The following is an 18,430-nucleotide window of genomic DNA, read 5'->3' on the forward strand; positions in this document are numbered from 1 at the left end:
TCAGGCCTGCCATTAGCCCAAAAGGGGTCTCTTTGTTTGAATTAGAAAAAGGTACATTTTCTTCCTGGCGGATGGAAAGCCTGTGGCAGGAGGAATGGCGTGTGTGCAGAGCCCAGGGTGGGTTTCAGCTTCCACTGGCCCCTTGGCTCGGTGCTCTTGTGCAGTGCACAGTCTGAGCAACTGTAAGGGGTGGATGTGGCCACTTGCATCAACAGTGCAAATATGGAGAGCAAGTGGAACTGGGTGGCCGTGAGAGGGGCAGTGACATGCTCAGTGGTGAATGTGCTCAGTTTGTAGTTTTTAAGGTCACTGTACAGGGGGACATATCAAGTAGGAAGTTGGATATATGATTCTAAAACACTGGGGAGTACAGGTGATTTGAGTCCATTGAAATTTTAAAAACTTACAGGTAAATTGTAGTTAAAATTATTCAAAGGGAATGACCTTCTGAATTATAACTCCAGTGGGACTTATATAATACTAGTGGTTGGTTCTCCAGTGTGGTTAATCGCTCTATCAAAAAAACTAATTCCAAGTAACTTATTAAAGAATGCCTGCTACTTACTAATGTACCAAAGGATGGTCATGATAAATTGGATTGGTGAAAAGTTTTCTTCTCTGTTGCAGATTGCCCTGCTATGCCTTGTGTGACTAGGACCTCATACCTAGAACACCTCTGCCTTGACACTTGTGGAGACTCAGACCATGTGAGTATAGAAGCTGTATAGGAAAATTGCAGCGAATCCTAACTGGTTAGTTCAGCTAAGCAAAACCAAAATTTCGTGAGAGGGAGGACCAAAGGAATAATATCTATTTTTTGTGACATGTATTCTAGATGAGGTGGAAAACTTACCTCTTTCCCCCATTAATTTAGTATTGTACTAGGGGCTATAAAATCAACAGTGAAATTTTTGTGTCAGCTTATTTATCAGGGTATTGATGGCAACCAATTATAAGAGGTATAATTGAAAGCATGGTTATTTTTGTTTGTTTGTTCTTGTAATTCTAAAGGAGAAAAAAACCCCATCACTCTTTCTGTGGCACTATTTTGCAGAAAAACACTGCTAAGGAGTGCTGAAGTGGCAATGAAACAGCCCAACAGGAAGAGGAAGCTCAGTATGGATTCCAAGGAGCGTTTGAATCAGGATGGATGCTTGGTAAGTTGTCAGTTCCTGGACCCTTCCTGTAGTTTGTGCTCATTGTGGGAATTCGCAGTGTAATTGTACATCTGGTACAGTGACAGCAGAGGTGTTTTTTTCAGTCACTCGAAACCGGTTGCTTCTGGTTGAGTTTTATGTAGAGTGGTATGGAATATATGTGTCATTGACTCTGGTACATTTTAGAAGGTAATCTTGGGAATTCCCTGGCGGTCCAGTGGTTAGGACTTGGTGCTTTCACTGCCGAGGGCCCGGGTTCAATCCCTGGCCGGGGAACTAAGATCCCATAAGTCACGCCGTGCAGCCGAAAAAAATGATAATCTTCATATTAAAGGTGAAAGGAGGCCTTTTCTTTTAAAAAGATGGAGGTAATTGATGATTATCAAGTAAGGGACAGAGTTTGTGAACTAACTGTAGGGGTTGTGTTTGTCAGGGCTCTCCAGAGGATCAGAACCAATAAGAGTAATTGACAGCCCTGTCACAATCTCTGTCCCTACTTGATAATGATGAATTATATGTATATTTGTAGAGAGAGACGTATTTTAAGGAATTTTTTAAGATAAATTTATTTATTTTGATTTATTTATTATTTTTGGTCATGTTGGGTCTTTGTTGCTGCGCACGGGCTTTCTCTAGCTGCGGCGACCAGGGGCCACTCCTTGTTGCGGTGCGTGGGCTTCTCATTGCGGTGGCTTCACTTGTTGCAGAGCACGGGCTCTAGAGCGCACGGGCTTCAGTAGATGTGGCGCGTGGGCTCAGTAGTTGTGGCTCACAGGCTTAGTTGCTCTGCGGCATGTGGGATCCCCCAGGAACAGGGCTCGAACCATGTCCCCTGCACTGGCAGGCTGACTCTCAACCACTGTGCCACCAGGGAAGCCCTATTTTAAGGAATTGACTCATGCAGTGATGGGGACTGACTAGTGGCAGTCTGGAGACGCAGAAAAGAGTTGATGTTACAGTCTTTTTTTTTTTTTTTTGCGGTACGCGGGCCTCTCACTGTTGTGGCCTCTCCCGCTGCGGAGCACAGGCTCCAGACGCACAGGCTCAGCGGCCATGGCTCACGGGCCCAGCCGTTCCACGGCACGTGGGATCTTCCCGGACCGGGGCACGAACCCGTGTCCCCTGCATCGGCAGGCGGACTCTCAACCGCCACCAGGGAATCCCGATGTTACAGTCTTGAGTCCAAAGGCCGTCTGGAGGCAGATTCCCTGTTCTTCAGGGGAAGGTCAGTCTTTTTTCCTGTAGGGCCTTCAGCTGATTGGATGAGGTCCACCTCACCGTGGAGTGTAACCTGCTTTTCTCAGATTCTACTGTTTAAATGTTAATTACGTCTGAAAAATATGTCACAGTAACATCTTGACAACTAGAGGGCATACATTGCATCATGCCTCTAGTTTTCTGTGCTGTTTCCTTATGACAACTTCTTGTACTCCTACAAATGTCAGGGTGGGCAGAAGTGACCAGGAGACCTCCTCTGTGGTGATGGTTTTGGGGATGGTAGGCCATTAGAGCATTCTCAGGGGCTCTCGTCATTTATTTGGGTGTGGGTTTTGGTGTCTTCATGTGGGTTGTAGTTGTGCATTTACACATTATGCAGTGGTGAAGTGACACAGTGTCATACTTACATTCTTTGGTTCGATGCCAGGTTGGTGTGACTCCATGACCTCCAGGCATTAACTGAGAAGTGTCCAGCGATGATCTGGTCTGAGGTTGGTTTTGAGATGTTACATATAGGCCCGCGTCAAGCTAGAGAGCTGTTTCCTCAGCCTCAGCGCCACTGGGAAGGGGAGTGGTTAACGTGGGGGCTGAGGTCCTGTTCCCCTTGAGGTCCAGACGGGACCGGTACCGTGAGCGCCGAGTGGTCTGAGTGTATCCCAGAGAACTAGCTGTCTCCGAGGTTGCTTGGATCAGACTTGGGAAGGCCTGCACCTGTCCTGAGTTATGTGAGGATGCTGTTCTTCTCAGCATTTTAGGTTTGCTGCGTCATGTCTTCTGAGGAGAATAGGGTACTTGATGTGTTTAAAGTTATTCTTGGACAGTGGTTCTCCTGCTGTGGTCTCTGGACCAGCAGTGTCAGCATTGCCTGGGAGTTTGTTAGAAATGTGGCTTCTTTGGTCCCACTGTAGACCTGCTGACCAGATGCTCTGGGGGGGGGGGGGTTCAGTGGTCTGTATTTTACCAAGCCCTCCAGGCAGTTCTGATACATGGCCATATTTGAGAAGCATTGTCCCAGGGAAAAAGTTGGACACATCTTACCTGCTAATAGTGCTAGAGCTAATCAATATTGTCTGCTGCATATTTTAAAAATATTTTAGTGTAAAATTTGAGACCACTTCTCCTATCTAAATATATTTTCTACTTTTTCTCAGTATCATTTCCCTTTAAGCTGCTAAAATTGTTACTGCCCCGTCTTAGTTCTTGTTACCTTGCCCTTCAACATGAATATTTAACCTGCTATCTCAACTGTATTGGCACAAATCCCAGTTTTCTCCTAAAGCCCAACTTGGTTTCCAATTTAATGCTGGTGCTTTTACCATTATTTCCATCCCGCACTGGGGTTTTTGGTTTTGTGAACCCCAGGGGTGCTCAGCACTTACTACTCAGGTGCTGTTTGAGCTTGGTGCCTTGCATAGCTGGATTTCCGAAAATATCTGTTGAATGATGTTCCTGGTGTTTAATAACATCTCCATGCAAATGGACTTCTTTGATCAATAGTAAGAAAATGATATTTCCGAGGGCCATATTACTCATCTGAGGTCTGAGGTGTTTAGAACATAAAATTATTTTAAAGGATATTCACAGAAGATCAGGGGAAAGATGTGCATTTGGGGTGAATTCCACGTTGCCATGTCCGTTTGGGGCTCATTGCCAGTGTCCATTTTCATTCGTTAAGTTGAATGGTTTAATTCACAAAGCAGGGTCACATCTGTGGCTGCATTCACCGTGGAGGGAAAGGGGTTCAGTCACTGAAATCATGTTTGAATTTTGCTTGAAATATCAATAACATCCTTTACTTTCTATGTTACCCTTCTTGTTTTAAAGTGACATTTCCAGCCAGCCAAGCAAAATAGCATTGGCAGGTTAAGAACATAAAACATCAAACTAATGACAGTTGGGTGCTTTCTAAACAGCTGTTTTTGAGACAGTAATGTCAGGAGATGTGATAATTTTTAGATGCTGATATTAATATCTGTCAATGAATGTCTTCCTAGACTAATATTTCCATGTAGAATTTCAAAATATTTATTTATATTTTTCAGTATGCAGACACATGGTTAAAAAAGACCACATAGGACAGACGGGTATTGAAATAAGAAGTAAATTCTTTACTGAGTAAATTCTCCCCACACCTGCTAAGCTACCCCAGTCTTTTCATAAAGGTGTGACCACTGTTTACACTTTCTTGTGTATCTATATAGGGATCAACAAACAAAACAAAAAAACAAAAAGGAAAGCTAAGAAACCCAAATCCTTTATGCATGTACACATATATACATAATACATACATATACATAGCCCAGATGGGCTTACACTCTGGCTATCGTTCTGTACTTCGCATTTTTGCACTTAAGCATGTATATCTTGGAGATACAAATCTTCTCATTGTTTTCAGTGGCGCATAGTATTCCACTCTGTGAATGTACCATAACTTATTGAAACAGTGCCCTGCTGTAAACATTTAGGTGATTTTTATTTTTTGTCTTTACACACCAAGTTACATCCAGTGTTCTTATTCATATATCTTGGTATACTTTTGCAATTGACTCACAGGCAAAATCTCACCAGTAGAATCTTGTCCTAAAAAGTTCGTGCCTATAAACTTTTGATTCGCCTTTCACGTCGTCCTGCAAAGAGGGCGTCCCAGGTTACACTCTGACACCACCCGTGACGGTGCCTCCTCTCCTTAGGCTTCATCTCACGTCTTACGTCCCGTGTGCTCAGTTCTGCCGTGTGGATGACTTGCCTGCTGGTCTGGCAGGTGGTGCTGCCGCAGACTTGAAGAGAGGGCTTCCACTGCCCCTGGGACTCCTTCTCACATCATGCTTTTCACAACATCCCACACAGAGATGAGTGTCACGCGGGTGCCTTGGTAGCCTTGGCCACCCCCCACCCCTAGGACTGCTGGCAAAGTGTGGCCACATGGTAACTGGGGAAGCGAAGCATTGTTTTCAGCGTGGTTTCATGGATGTTTGGTGTGTACGTGGATGTTCTGGGGATAAAACCCCAAACCATATGTAGGCTGTACAGTTTCAAATTCCCTTCATAAAAATTTTCTCAGATGAAAAAAGGAGATTTTGTTTGATTATACATGAATAAAGTACATGTTGTCTAGTTGTGTATATAAAATACCTGAAGCTGAATAAATGTTAGTGCCCATTCTTCCTCTCCCTCTGCAGCTCTTAAAAATCTGTGAACCTGTACCTAATTCATGAGTTATGAACTTTGAGAAGTAGGAACATGAGGCATTATTTATTCTTAAGCATCTTAGAGTATTGCTGAATAAAAGAGAACTAACTTAGGCCGAGTAATGCAGTGTGACTAAGATCTAAGGTTCATGTAGCCTTCAGAGAAAGGTGGGATCACTGGGGGCAGAGTGGGACCTTGAAGGATGAAGAATATCTAAGATGTCCATCTTTAATGCTTTATTTAGTTTATTTAAAAATAAAAATATCTAATGCACGTGTAACGCTGTTATAACACATGGCTCTTAAATACAACCTGGCAAAATGCAAAATGAGGGAATACAAATTATTTACTTAAAACCTGGGTGTTCTGTAGGCAGCTAACCTTGAGAGAGAAGGAAGTTGAAGGGTCATAGCAGGGACTGTCTGACCAAGGAAGCAGCAGGAGCCTGGGTAGGGGGCTGGAAGCAGATACGACGACCTGTGTGACATCTGGCGGGATTATAGTGGCTGTAATGACTTTTCTGACTGAGCAGTTTTGTAGGGTGAGTGCTGGGATGGCGAGTCAGGGTATTTGGATTTCGGTCTTTGGCTGTGGTGGTAAGTAGCTCTGTGACCAAGGACAAGCCCTTCGCCAGGCTGACGCTCAGTTTCTTTGTCTCTAGAACAAAAGTCTTGCATTAGAAGATTTTTAAGGGCCTTTTAATTTCAATAAGTCTAAGTTTTGGTACACAGTGAGATAGTAAGGTGAGTGGGGTGCATGTGGGTGGTCAAGTTCAGACGGTCTTGATGTTGGGGCCACTGGACTTGACATACCGACAGGAGGGAGCCCGGGTTGGCTGCAGCTGGGGCGGAGTGCAGGGCAGTCTTTTTTTATAATATCCTTAAGTAGACATAGAAAAAATGTTTAGGGTAGGATTATTTCATTGTCTTATTTTTTCAGTAGTATCTGACTTTTTAAATCCTTTTGTTGCCCCACGCACAACTGATAGCAGCTTGTATCAGCGAGTAGAATCCATTTATATGTGGAGGAACTGCAGAAAGGAGATGTTAATAAAGGTGTTATTTAGATGTTTTTCCCTTTTTTGGGGTATAAGTCTTAACAAATACTGTTTGAAAATATACCTGAGTTTTTGTTTTTGTTCACGTTTAGCCAGGTAAACGGATCGAGAAGAGGTGGGGGCACATCACGCCAGACAGGGCCCTGTGGGGAAGCACCAGAGTCGGTCGGGGGGCAGCAGGGGTGAGGGGAAAACAGGGGCAGGAGCCTTTATTTTGGTTTTCTCGGAAATGAATGGGGGAGGCAAGGTGAGCAGGCTAAGCAGGTTCAGGATTGGCTAGTTTGGATAATTTCGGTGGTCTCTGGCTACTGGGCTGTCTCTGATCGTCTTGTTCCTGGCCCAGGGTTGGTTTAGGGCAAGTGGATAGTGTCCCAGACTGCAGGAGCTGGTAAGGAAAGGGGAGTGGGCTGTGGACTCAGGAGGCATGACCCCAGGCTAGTTGTTTGCTGTCTCCAGGAATTGGCGCACACTGAGAGGGACAGTCCCTCCCCGGTCCACAAGGCCCCCAAATGTCAGTCACAAAATACAGAAAATAAAAATCGTGATGAATACAATTATGAAAGAGAGATTCCATTCGGGGTATTTGAACAAGATGAGGGCATTTGCCTCTGTGTCTGCATCACAATTCCAGTAGAGCAATGGGAAACCATCCTGTCCTGTATTTTTATCTGAAAGGTTAATTTCAGTTATCTTCAGTTTGCGTCCCACATGGGATCAGAGCAAAAGAGAATTTTGAAAAGTAGACTTGACCACAGCAGGTGAAATTCAAATAGTAGTTTATTACTGGAGATACTGTATAAGATTTTAGTGTTTTCTATAGTTCCGGAAACCAGTAGGTATCACCCTTCATTCTTGTGGAAGAGGAGCGGCAGGATGCTTGAACGTCCTGTGCTCAAGGACCTGACAGTGCGCGAAAGGAAGGGGTGTCATCTGATGGTTCCACGGTGACGACCTGAAGTTGCCAAACACAAATCAGTGGGTTAAAACCCTTTTGCTTTGCTTCCTTGATTGCAATTCTCAGACCTGGAACAGTAGGCACTGATTAATTAGAAAACATGACTGTAACGTGTAGTAAAAGTATATGACGCATCCAGGGCCATCAGGAAGGAACAGAATGTCAAGCCTTTTTGGTTATTTTCCCAGCTCATAATCCTCTCTTCCAGAACGATGGATTTGAGTTGGCTAATGGAAATGTACCACAGCAAAGACTTACTTTATGTTCCTTAAACTATTATCTCCCCTTTTTCAGAGCAGTGTTCTTTTTTTTTCTTAGAGCTTTATTTTCAGTTTTCAGAACTAAAGTTTGAAACCTGAGAAGGCATAGTAATGGTTTTGTTTTTCTCAATTCATCCTGATTTCCTGAAGTGTTCTGTTTGAAAGGATAAGGAAAAGTGCTCATTTTTCCTTTTTTAAAAAGATTAACTCTATTCATTAATAGCAGTGTGGATTTACTACCTTTAGGAAATAATTAATTAACCCAGACAGACTCAAAGAATGTTAAAGCTAGCAGGAGCTTTGGAGAACATTTAGTCCAATCCCTTTATTTTACAGACAAAAGAAATCAGGTCCAGAGAATACGTGTCATTTGTTCCCAGTTACCTAGCTCTTTGGGTAACTAGGTGGGGTTGGGATTTGGCCTTAGGTTACCTGACCCCCAATTCAGCATTTTTTTCTGCCCTATTATATGATATTAAATCATTTTTTGTTTGCAAAAAAAATGTCCTAAAAATGAGGTCAGTATATCGTAAGAGAAATGTAAATTTATTCTGTAATACAAAATCATGATCTTTCATGTGTATGTCTACCTATCTATAACCTTACTCCATCTTAAAAAACATATGGACATCAGGAGCTTGAGTAATTTAACTTTGAAGCGAAAGGTAATGTTATTTTTGTGAGGAATATGTCTTTTCTATCTAGGTAGAATTTCAGTGGCAAATAAAGAAGTGTGAACCAAACATTCTAATCCACTGACAGACAGCATATTGTATATTTCTTTTTATATTTGAATGATACAGTGATTATAGAAATGCTTCAGTAGCTGTTGTGCTCACATAGCCAACCCTGTTTCTTGTTACCATTTCAGTTTTGCAGTAGAACATTTATGAGAAGAGACCTGCCTTGTTTTGAATTACATAAATTTCCTGTGCATTGAGTGGGTAAAGAGGGATGGAGCTGGGGTGAAGAGCTGCCGTGGAAAATTAGACCTGATTCAGTTCATCATCTCACATGCAGTGGAGCAGAGGTAGATAGGATTGGGTTACTGCCTCCCCGTCTCCCCTGCCCTGTGACCGTGGACTTGCAGCGCCTTGTGTGGTCCACAGACCTTCAGCAGCGGCATCAGCTGGGGGCTTGTTGGAAACTCGTGCTCTTAGGCCCTCCCCAGACCCACGGAATCCAGATGTGCATTTTAACAGGCTTCCCAGATGATTCACATGCATGTTAAAGTTTGAGGAGCACTGGGTTGTAGTACGTTTTGAAAGGATGCAACTGTATTACTTGCACAGAGATATCCATGATAACTTTGGACGTGAAGTCTGCTAGGCACAAAAGTCCCATTCTTGAGCCTTGCATTCATGCCTTCAGTCAGCAAGTATTTGTTAAGCGGGACGAGGGGCCAGGCTATGCTCTGGGGAGGAAAGATGGTTAAGACCCTGTCTGCCTTCAGTAAGCTCAGCAAAGCAGATGAGATCAGTGAGAGAGAAGCTGGCCGTGCAGTGTGGTAGGCCCAGTATTAGAGATTTATACAGGATCTTTCCAAGCTTCAGAAGGTTACCTGACTTAGCATGGGTGAGGTGGGAAGCAGAGAAGAGGAAGCAGGATCAGAGAAAGCTTCCCGGGGGAGAAATAGGCACATGTTAGCTTTCTATTGACAATAACAAATCACCACAAGCTTAGTGGCTTATTACAACACATTGACTGTTACCTCACACTGCCTGTAGGTCAGATGTCCAGGCATGGCTTAAATAGGTTCTCTGCTCAGGGGCTCAAAGGGTAAAATCAAACGGTTGGACTGAGTTCCTTTTGGAGCTCTGTGGCCTCTTCCGAGCTCAGATGGTTGTCGGCAAAATTCAGTTCCTTGTAGTTGTAGGACTGAGGTTCCTGCCTTCTTGCCGACCATCACGCAGAGGCCAGCCTCAGCTCCGGGGAGACCCACAGTTCCTTGCCATGTGGTCCTCTCACAACAAGGCAGCCTGCTTTATTCAGGCCAGCCGGAGACTCTCCTCCATTCAGCCGAGGGGAGTCATACGTTGTAATGCAATCGAGGGGGTGACCATCCCATCACCTCTGCCATTTTCTGTGGTCTAGAAGCAAGTGACGAGGAGGGGACTTGGGGGTGGCTCCTTGGGGTCATCTGGGGATCCTGCCCACCGTGAGGTGATTTCCCTGGGGCTGGGAGGGAGAGCGGGACGGACAGCGTGACCGAGGCGTGGGTCCCAGAAGCCGCAGAGTGAGTTCTGGGGACTCTGAACAGGGGATGCAAGAGCATTACAGTGAAGATGAGGAACTAATTTTGTGCTGGCTGAGTTTCAGGAGCCTGTAGGGCATCCAGATGAAGCCGTACAGTGGACCTGGGATCTGCACGTCTGTAACTTGATGGAGGGAGACGTGGGTCCATTGGTCGTCGTGTGTGAGACTAAGTGACCTGGATGCCAGGGGCTGAGCGAGGCAGGCGGGGGGCGGGGTGGAAGCCCTGGAGAGCAGGGTGATGGCTGTGCAGGGGTGGAGGCCGGTGCAAGCGAGCTGTGTGGAGGACGGGCCCTGCACAGTGGGATGGGGAGGAGGGGACGGCGGGGACACCCAACCTTCACTTTGTCCTCCATCCGCCAAGAACAGCCGGCAGACACCTGACCAGTGAAGGGCAGCTGGTGCACAAACCCTGGACATTGCATTCCATTTGTTCCCTAAAACCCAGCACTGTTCCTGGCACATTAATTGCCCAATAAATATTCTTTAAATAAGTAATTAACTCAGGGTTTTAAGATTCCTCTTTACTCCTCCCTCAGGATTCTTCTTCCATCCGAGATCTTGTTCATCCAAGATACACTTTTTCAGTTAGAAAACAAATAGAAGATAACTTAATTTTGATTAAGTCTTGATACACTCTTGACATTTTGAAATCTGGCAAAACACCTATAGATAACTGCCATTAACTGAGAGTCTGCATGTGGCATGTGGCTCTACCCGTGTGTCTCTAATCCTCAAAACAATTCAGTCAACAAGATATCATTACCTCCAAGTCACAATTTAGGAAACCAAAACTCAGAGAGGTTAAATCACTTGCCCAGGGTCACACAGCTGGTGAGGGGGGAAGCAGGGGTGTAAACCCTCAGCTGTCTGACTCTTAAGACTTGTACAGAACAGGACCTCTTACTGTGGTTAAAACACAAAGTAGCCCAGGAAGCATATCAAAACATCAGGCTGTAATAAGTAAAGCATCGTGGCTCTGGTACTTGGATAGACAGCTAAACTAAAGAAACAGAAGAGGCAAATGCACCTGGGGGTTTAGTGTATAGGACACAGGTCTTAGACTGATGGGAGGAGGGGGACCATCCCATAAGTCGTCTTGGGACAGGTGACAAGCCACCTGGGTAAGAATAGTATGTCTCAACTTCACACCATGTCCCGGCACAAATTCAAATTTGTCAAAGATTTAAGTGTAAGAAATAAACCATAAGTGTAAAAGACATACACAAAGAAGAAGGTTTTTATGACGTGGGAGTAGAGAAGGATCTCAACAATAGCAGCCATAAAAGAAAAGTTTGATAATTTTATTTCTCAAAATAAACAACAAAAATCCTTGCATATTAAAAGTACTGTAAGAAAGAAGTGAAAAAGAGAAATGACTAACCAGGAAAAAATAAATAATGCCTCTCATATTGTAGACAAAGGACTAATCTTCCTAATTTATCCAGACCAAAAGATGAGTAGTCATTCCAACAGAAAAAAATGGGCCACAGATGTAAAGAGATATTTCACAGAAAAGGAAATACAATGGCTTTTAAATATACAGTCTTCAGCTTCTTCATAATGGAACAAATGCAAATAAAACGATAGCGAGATATTATTTTTTTTCATCATCACCTTGGCAAAAATGCAGAACTTTGCTATCACACCCTGTGGGCAAGGCTCTGGGAAGACGGGCCTGATCCGAGGCTGTGGGGCTGTTGAGTGGGGCTTGCTGGGCGCCAGACCTGGCAGGAAAACACAAGTCTGGTTTGACCCGGCTGGTCCACTTCTGGGAAGTCATTCTGTATATATCCGGGCACATATGCAAAACGCTCTGTGTACTGGTTTTCCACCACAGTGTTATGTGATTGGAAAAAAGATTTGAGACAACCTGGACATCCATAAACATGGAATCAGTTAAATAAATCATGAGGTATCCACTCAGGTAACTGCAAAAAGAAGGAGCGTGCTCTTACAACCTGATAAAGACCTCCAGGGTATTTTAAGTGAAAAGAAAGGTAGAAAACAGTGCTATCTTTGTGCACAAGAACAAGAAAATAAGAAAATATATTCTCTTTTTTTATAAAGGAAACTTTGCAAGGATATTTCAGAATCTAGTAACGAAGATTTCTGGGTGGGGGTACTATACTTAGGCCAGATGGGGGAGAATGGGTCGGGGTGGGAAGGGAGTTTACACTGTATTAATTGTTTCTCTATTTATTTTTACCTTGAACAATGTGAACTCAAAAAATAAAATTAATTATACGTATAAACTAAGGCATCTCAAGGAATCTATCATAATCAATTCTATATGACTATATAAACAAATGGCAGCCTGACGCAGTCATCTTCAGACTTGTTGGTTTGTTCACCTCATCAATAAAGAAACTTCAGTCACGTATCTGGATATATATGTATTATTTGTTTATTGGAAAATTATATGATTTACTACTATACAAATTGTATTTTTTACCTTAAAGCCATAGACTAAAAAAGAAACAAAAAGTACAATATAAAAATGAAATTAGTAGTGATTAACAGTTAAAAACTAGTTTGCTCTCATTAAAATATTAATTTTTTGAAACCTTGTTTTAAAGCCTTGTGTTCCTGTTATCTGAAGTCTACTTTTTAGGTTTAGTTTTAATGGCTGTCATAGCTTAGATGACCAACCCTCTTGGTTTGTCTAGGACTGAAGGGTCCTCCAGTTATGGGACTTCAGTGCTGTGACCGGATCAGTCCCAGGCAAACTGGGACAGTCAGTCACCCTAGGCCTGGCTTAAAATGATAAAAATGTCTACAAACAATAAATGCTGGAGAGGGTGTGGAGAAAAAGGGAACTGTCTTGCACTGTTGGTGGGAATGTAAATTGATACAGCCACTATGGAAGACAGTATGGAGGTTCCTTAAAAAACTAACAATAGAACTACCATACGACCCAGCAGTCCCACTACTGGGCATGTACCCTGAGAAAACCATGATTCGAAAAGAGTCATGTCTCACAATGTTCATTGCAGCACTATGTACAATAGCCAGGACACGGAAGCAACCTAAGTGTCCATTGACAGAGGAATGGATAAAGAAGATGTGGCACATATATACAATGGAATATTACTCAGCCATAAAAAGAAACGAAACTGAGTTATTTGTAGTGAGGTGGATGGACCTAGAGTCTGTTGTACAGAGTGAAGTAAGTCAGAAAGAGAAAAACAAATACTGTATGCTAACACATATATGGAATCTAAAAAGAAAAACTGGTTCTGATGAACCTAGGGGCAGGACAGGAATAAAGACGCAGACGTAGAGAATGGACTTGAAGCCACGGGGAGGGGGAAGGGTAAGCTGGGACAAAGTGAGAGAGTGGCATGGACATATATACACTACCAAATGTAAAATAGGTAGCTAGTGGGAAGCAGCCATATAACACAGGGAGATCAGCTTGGCGCTTTGTGACCACCTAGAGAGGTGGGATAGGGAGGGTGGGAGGGAGACGCAAGAGGGAGGGGATATGGGGATAGATGTATACATATAGCTGATTCACTTTGTTGTACAGCAGCAACTAGCACACCATTGTAAAGCAATTATACTCCAATAAAGATGTTAAAAAATAAAGAATAAAATGTAAAAGAATGAAAAAATAAAAGATATGTCCCCAAAATTACAGGATAAACTGTAGGAAATGATTGTTGACCAAACTTACTAAATCCTGATACTTTTTTATCAGCATCATCCATCAATTATGCAAAGGTTTTGTGTAATTCAGCTGCTCATTTTCATCTTCTTGGATGACAATCAGTTTGTCTTGGAAACTATTCAAAAGTATTGGGCTTCCCTGGTGGTGCAGTGGTTGAGAGTCCACCTGCCGATTCAGGGCACACGGGTTCGTGACCCGGTCCGGGAAGATCCCACGTGCCGCGGAGCGGCTGGGCCCGTGAGCCATGACCGCTGGGCCTGCGCATCCGGAGCCTGTGCTCCGCAACAGGAGAGGCCACAACAGTGAGAGGCCCGCGTACTGCAAAAAAAAAAAAAGTAGTGCATATTTATACTTCCATAAGTGAGTTGAAAGCCCGTTGAAACTCTTAATTTGAAAGATCTTAAAATTGGGAAACTCTGTCCCTCAACTTTTAAGTGTAAAATTATTATGAGTTTTTTTTATAGGGGGCATACATTTTTTTATGGCCACAAAACTATGTAAGTAAGACACATATCTGGACAAATGCTCTTGGAGTATCTTTGAAAAAAGAAGTGATTCTCTTAGTCTTGGCTAAATGGTCGACTTTCCTCCAGGAGTTGCTGTGAGCCTGGCCTGATGCACTGCTGGCTCCGTGGACAGAAGCTCTGCCTTCTCAGGGTCGCTTGTGTTTGTGGTTTCTTCGCAGGGATCTCTGAAGGCATTTGTCCATTCTGTGAGGGTTGGTTGGGCTAAACTTGGACCTTAACTGAGCCTCATAAGCTGTAGCAGGTGCCAGCAGGCTGCAAGCCGGGGGAGGATGGAGGGCTTGGCGGGGGCAGGGGACGCCCTTCTTCCCTCGGCCTGCCTTTGAACCTTCCTTTCTGTCATATTTGAGCCAACAGAGAATTAAGACAATAACAAAGGGTTCCTCCCACGTCCGAATGGGTGGTGGTGTGGCACACCCCCCATCCCCCCTCCCCCTGCCGCCGGGCACTGGCTGCTGATGTAGGTCCCCTCCATTCACAGCGCTCCTCATGGCTTGGCTTCCAGCAAACAGAGAAGTCAGTGTTCAGTGTTTCAAACAATTACCCAGAAACAGGGTCTAAACCACATTTTCTGTGTTCTAGGAGCAAGCTGAAGAAGAAAAGAAGCCCAGGGATGGTGTGACCCCTCTGAGTCACGGTAATTGTCACCACCCTTTACAGTTTTGCTTCATAATGAATTACTTTTAAGTGACATTTTTATTAGATAGCTGCAGTTGGTTTAGGTTTATTAATTTAAATCTATAATAATGGTATCGCTAGTTGACAGTGTCACATGCTCCCCTGTAGACTTCATCAGTGTCATCTAAGACTTGCAAATATGTATATCAAGAAAGTCTGAAGCTCTTAACTCATTTATTTGCCTTTGAAAAAAGAACTGATTTGTAAACTTTCCCTGTGAACAAGAAAACGAATGATGCTGCTTAGTTTGTTTATAATTCTTTGTTTAAGCTTTTCCCCGATTGGTTTAATCTTCTAATGATGGCATTCGTACTCTTCTATTGGAGTCATGTTTTACAGGAGGTTGTACATTTGCTCCAAGATAAATGTCCCTCATTATGGTTTTTAATACATCCGTAGGTTTTAGATAACAGCTTTCTAATATTCAACTAATTCTCTGATGATTTAAATTTAAATCAGCAAATGCAGATGCTATTTCCCTGGAATATATATTCCATATATATTGTGATTACTGCTATACAAGCAGGCAGGTGTTACTAAATTTTCTGTAAAATATAGTTGAATGTCCAACATTTGTGCTACTCTTGGTGGGAAAGAAGCATGTAAATTTGGTAATTCTCCTCTAATGAACTTTTAAAGCACCATAAGTATTTAACTTTCTTTCCCTCCAATAATGGAAACAACTGAAAATATCTTAAAAAATGACAAACAAGATTTGAGGTTTTTAAAGACCATATATAATGCTTAGTCTTGGCACGCAATATTGAAAATTTGTGATCTTCTACCTAAATGATTTTTAAAAATAAAAGTTGTTTTCTATTAGAAGCTAAATATACTGCTTTAAATTTCTTTTCTTCTTTTGCTGTCACCCCAAGTCCCATCATGTTCTTTGCTGAAAAAGCAAAATAGAACACAGTAATTTGACAATTATGTAACTTGATGTTCAGTTTCATTGAAATACACTCCAGTTATGCAACACTGGAATTCTAGAAATAAATTTGGACTGTACCTGGTCCCAACAGCAGGGTTTTTTTTAAAAAAAAACAATTGTTTTTCTTCTCAGAAAGAGGTTGTGATTCATTATGTTGTTGTCTCTCCCCTGCAGCTATATTTTCCACACTAATGTAAATTGTTTTAGATTCTCTTATTCTACAGTTGAAGCATTTATTCTAGGAAAAGAAAAGCAGACTTAAGCCAACAAATTAAAAATATTCAGTCCTCAAAACTAAGATTTTTTTTAGTAATTTAGTATTTATAGTTTTCATTGTAGCCAGTTACATGTTTATCTTAAGTAGTTTTTCAGTTTTACTAGGAAATAGCTTTTTGCTGTTGCCCTTCCTTTGCCAGACTTATTTTGTAGCTAGTGGTCCATTCCCCAAAGTGTCATCCTGTGGCTTATTCTTCTCCAGATCTGACACTGGTGTCATCGCTGTTTTCCCCAGCTGTGGAACATCGCTAAATGTTTAGAAGAAGGATGAGATTTGGTTTGTGTATACAGATGCTGCAAACTGCTTGTTGAATACAAGTTGAATTATTCGAGGGGCTTTTGAGGATTTATATTTTTACTACTTTTAATGCGATAAAGGAAACTATTCCCTAAATTGCCTCCTGTCTTAGTATTATAATGGGGATCTTCCTCCTATAGTTCCTGGAAATAGTTTAATCTTTTCTGTAGGCTGCTTACTAAAAAAAATAGATTGAGTCACTTACCTTAGGCCTTAAAAATAATAAAAGAAAAACAAAAACTGTGTACTCATACATATTTATATGTGAACAGAAAATGGTATTGAAAAATAAACAATTTCTGTAGCGATTTTACAACGAGCAAGGCATTTCTTTGAAAATCACTACAAACTAATTTATTGAATGCCCAATCTCTGTCACTAACATTGACCTCTGTGTTACAGAGGATGAAGCTTTGAGGGGCCACTTGACTTGCTTAGGGTGAAACTAACTAGTTAGTGGTGGATCTAGGGTTTGAGCCCACATCTAGCAAGTTCTAAAGCCTGTGGCCTTTCTATTTGATCATTTCCCCTTCTCTGTAGCTGTTAAGACTAAGGTAGAGAAAACTGGAATCTTGCTTAGAAGTGGGATGGGATGAGTAACTGCTAATAGTTAAAGTATAAGCGTGTCTCGTATGGCCCTCTGTGTCCTTGGGGACTGGCTGGACTAAATTTTTCTTGACATAGTCATGCCATGAGATTAATTTTTTGGTTCTTTTGGAAACTCTCAGCTATATTATTCCTATATTATTCAAAAAATTTACCAACTGTCTTAGATACCTTTAAGAGAAGACTTGTCTCGGTAAGAATTATTTATTAATAATTATGTATGATGGGGGTTATAGAATTAGTATTGTCAATCACTATATAATCCCAGACCTCTACATTTGAAGTCTCCAAAATAAAAACAACTGATTTCGTCAGTCGGACAAGTGATCTGGCTTTTTCCCTTCACAATTTTAAGTGCTCTTTTAAACTAACGCTAATATTTCTTTGGTTTAATGTTAGGACTGTGAGGTCTCTATAATTGTAAAAGCAGTAGAAGAAATTATAAAGGAATATGAGATATATATACATCCAAATTAAACTGTGTACGCCAAAGAACCTCATAATAAATAAAATTAAAGCGGAAATAAACTGGCAAGTATTTACCACAGCTACAACTTGCAGAAGGTCCAAAATAGATAAAGGAAGTAGAAAAAATAACCAGATACGCTAAAATATCAGTGCAAAAACAGGCAAACGGCATTAGGAACTAAGTAATTCATGGAAGAGGAAATGAAAGTAGCTAAAAAGCAAATATGTTTAAATATATTCAGTCTCACTAGAAAACAAAGAAAGACAAATTTAAAAGCAACGATGAACATTTTTTAACCTACCAAATTAACAGTCAACAAAGTGCTAATGCCCCATTGCTGGTGGGTCAGGGAACTAGCTCTCTGTAAATAGCTCTCTGTACATTGCTCCTGGGAGTATAAGTTGGCTCTATTGTTTTGGGGGACACATTAATAGTATTTATTAAAAATGTTAAGTCAACATTTCCTTCAACTCAGGGACTCCACTTTTTGGAATTACTTAATGAAATAAGCATGAGCATTTAATTTATGCATATGATACTCATGGTACTATTTATAAATGGAGAAAAGTTGGAAATAATCTAAATGTCCAACAAATGTGGAATAGGTAAAGCATTGTGGTACAATTTTGTGTAGACAGTTGTGTAGTCATGTAAATGCTTTTGAAGAACTTTAAATTATATGGAAGGGAAAACTTATGATAAAACATTAAGGGGACCCCGCCCCCCCCACCAGCAGGGATTAGTCTCAGTGATGGTTTAAAAAAAATCTCATATCTATACATGAGATAAAAGATGTTAAAAATGGTTATTTCTCAAGCTGTGAGATAAAAAGTATATTTTCTACGTTTTCCAAGTATTTTTTTTACAATTAGTAATCACGTTAGAG

The 18,430-nt window shown here is 41.8% G+C and overlaps 1 protein-coding gene across 1 annotated transcript in view; it reads left to right on the top strand.

Annotated features, from left to right (window-relative positions):
- The first annotated feature begins 289 nt into the window (after positions 1-289).
- Positions 290-18,430, top strand: part of L3MBTL4 (L3MBTL histone methyl-lysine binding protein 4) — a 303,558-nt gene continuing 285,417 nt past the window's right edge. Inside the window, exons 1-3 of the mRNA XM_089894942.1 lie at positions 290-707; positions 1,055-1,157; positions 14,869-14,923. Coding sequence (XP_089751068.1) covers positions 1,086-1,157; positions 14,869-14,923 — 127 coding nt within the window. The 5' untranslated portion in view covers positions 290-707; positions 1,055-1,085. The remainder of the gene's footprint in view (positions 708-1,054; positions 1,158-14,868; positions 14,924-18,430) is intronic.

This window comes from Delphinapterus leucas, chromosome 14, assembly GCF_059928025.1.
Source record: "Delphinapterus leucas isolate spDelLeu-1000000601 "Yukka" chromosome 14, BTC_Dleu_Yukka2, whole genome shotgun sequence".
NCBI lineage: Eukaryota > Metazoa > Chordata > Mammalia > Artiodactyla > Monodontidae > Delphinapterus > Delphinapterus leucas.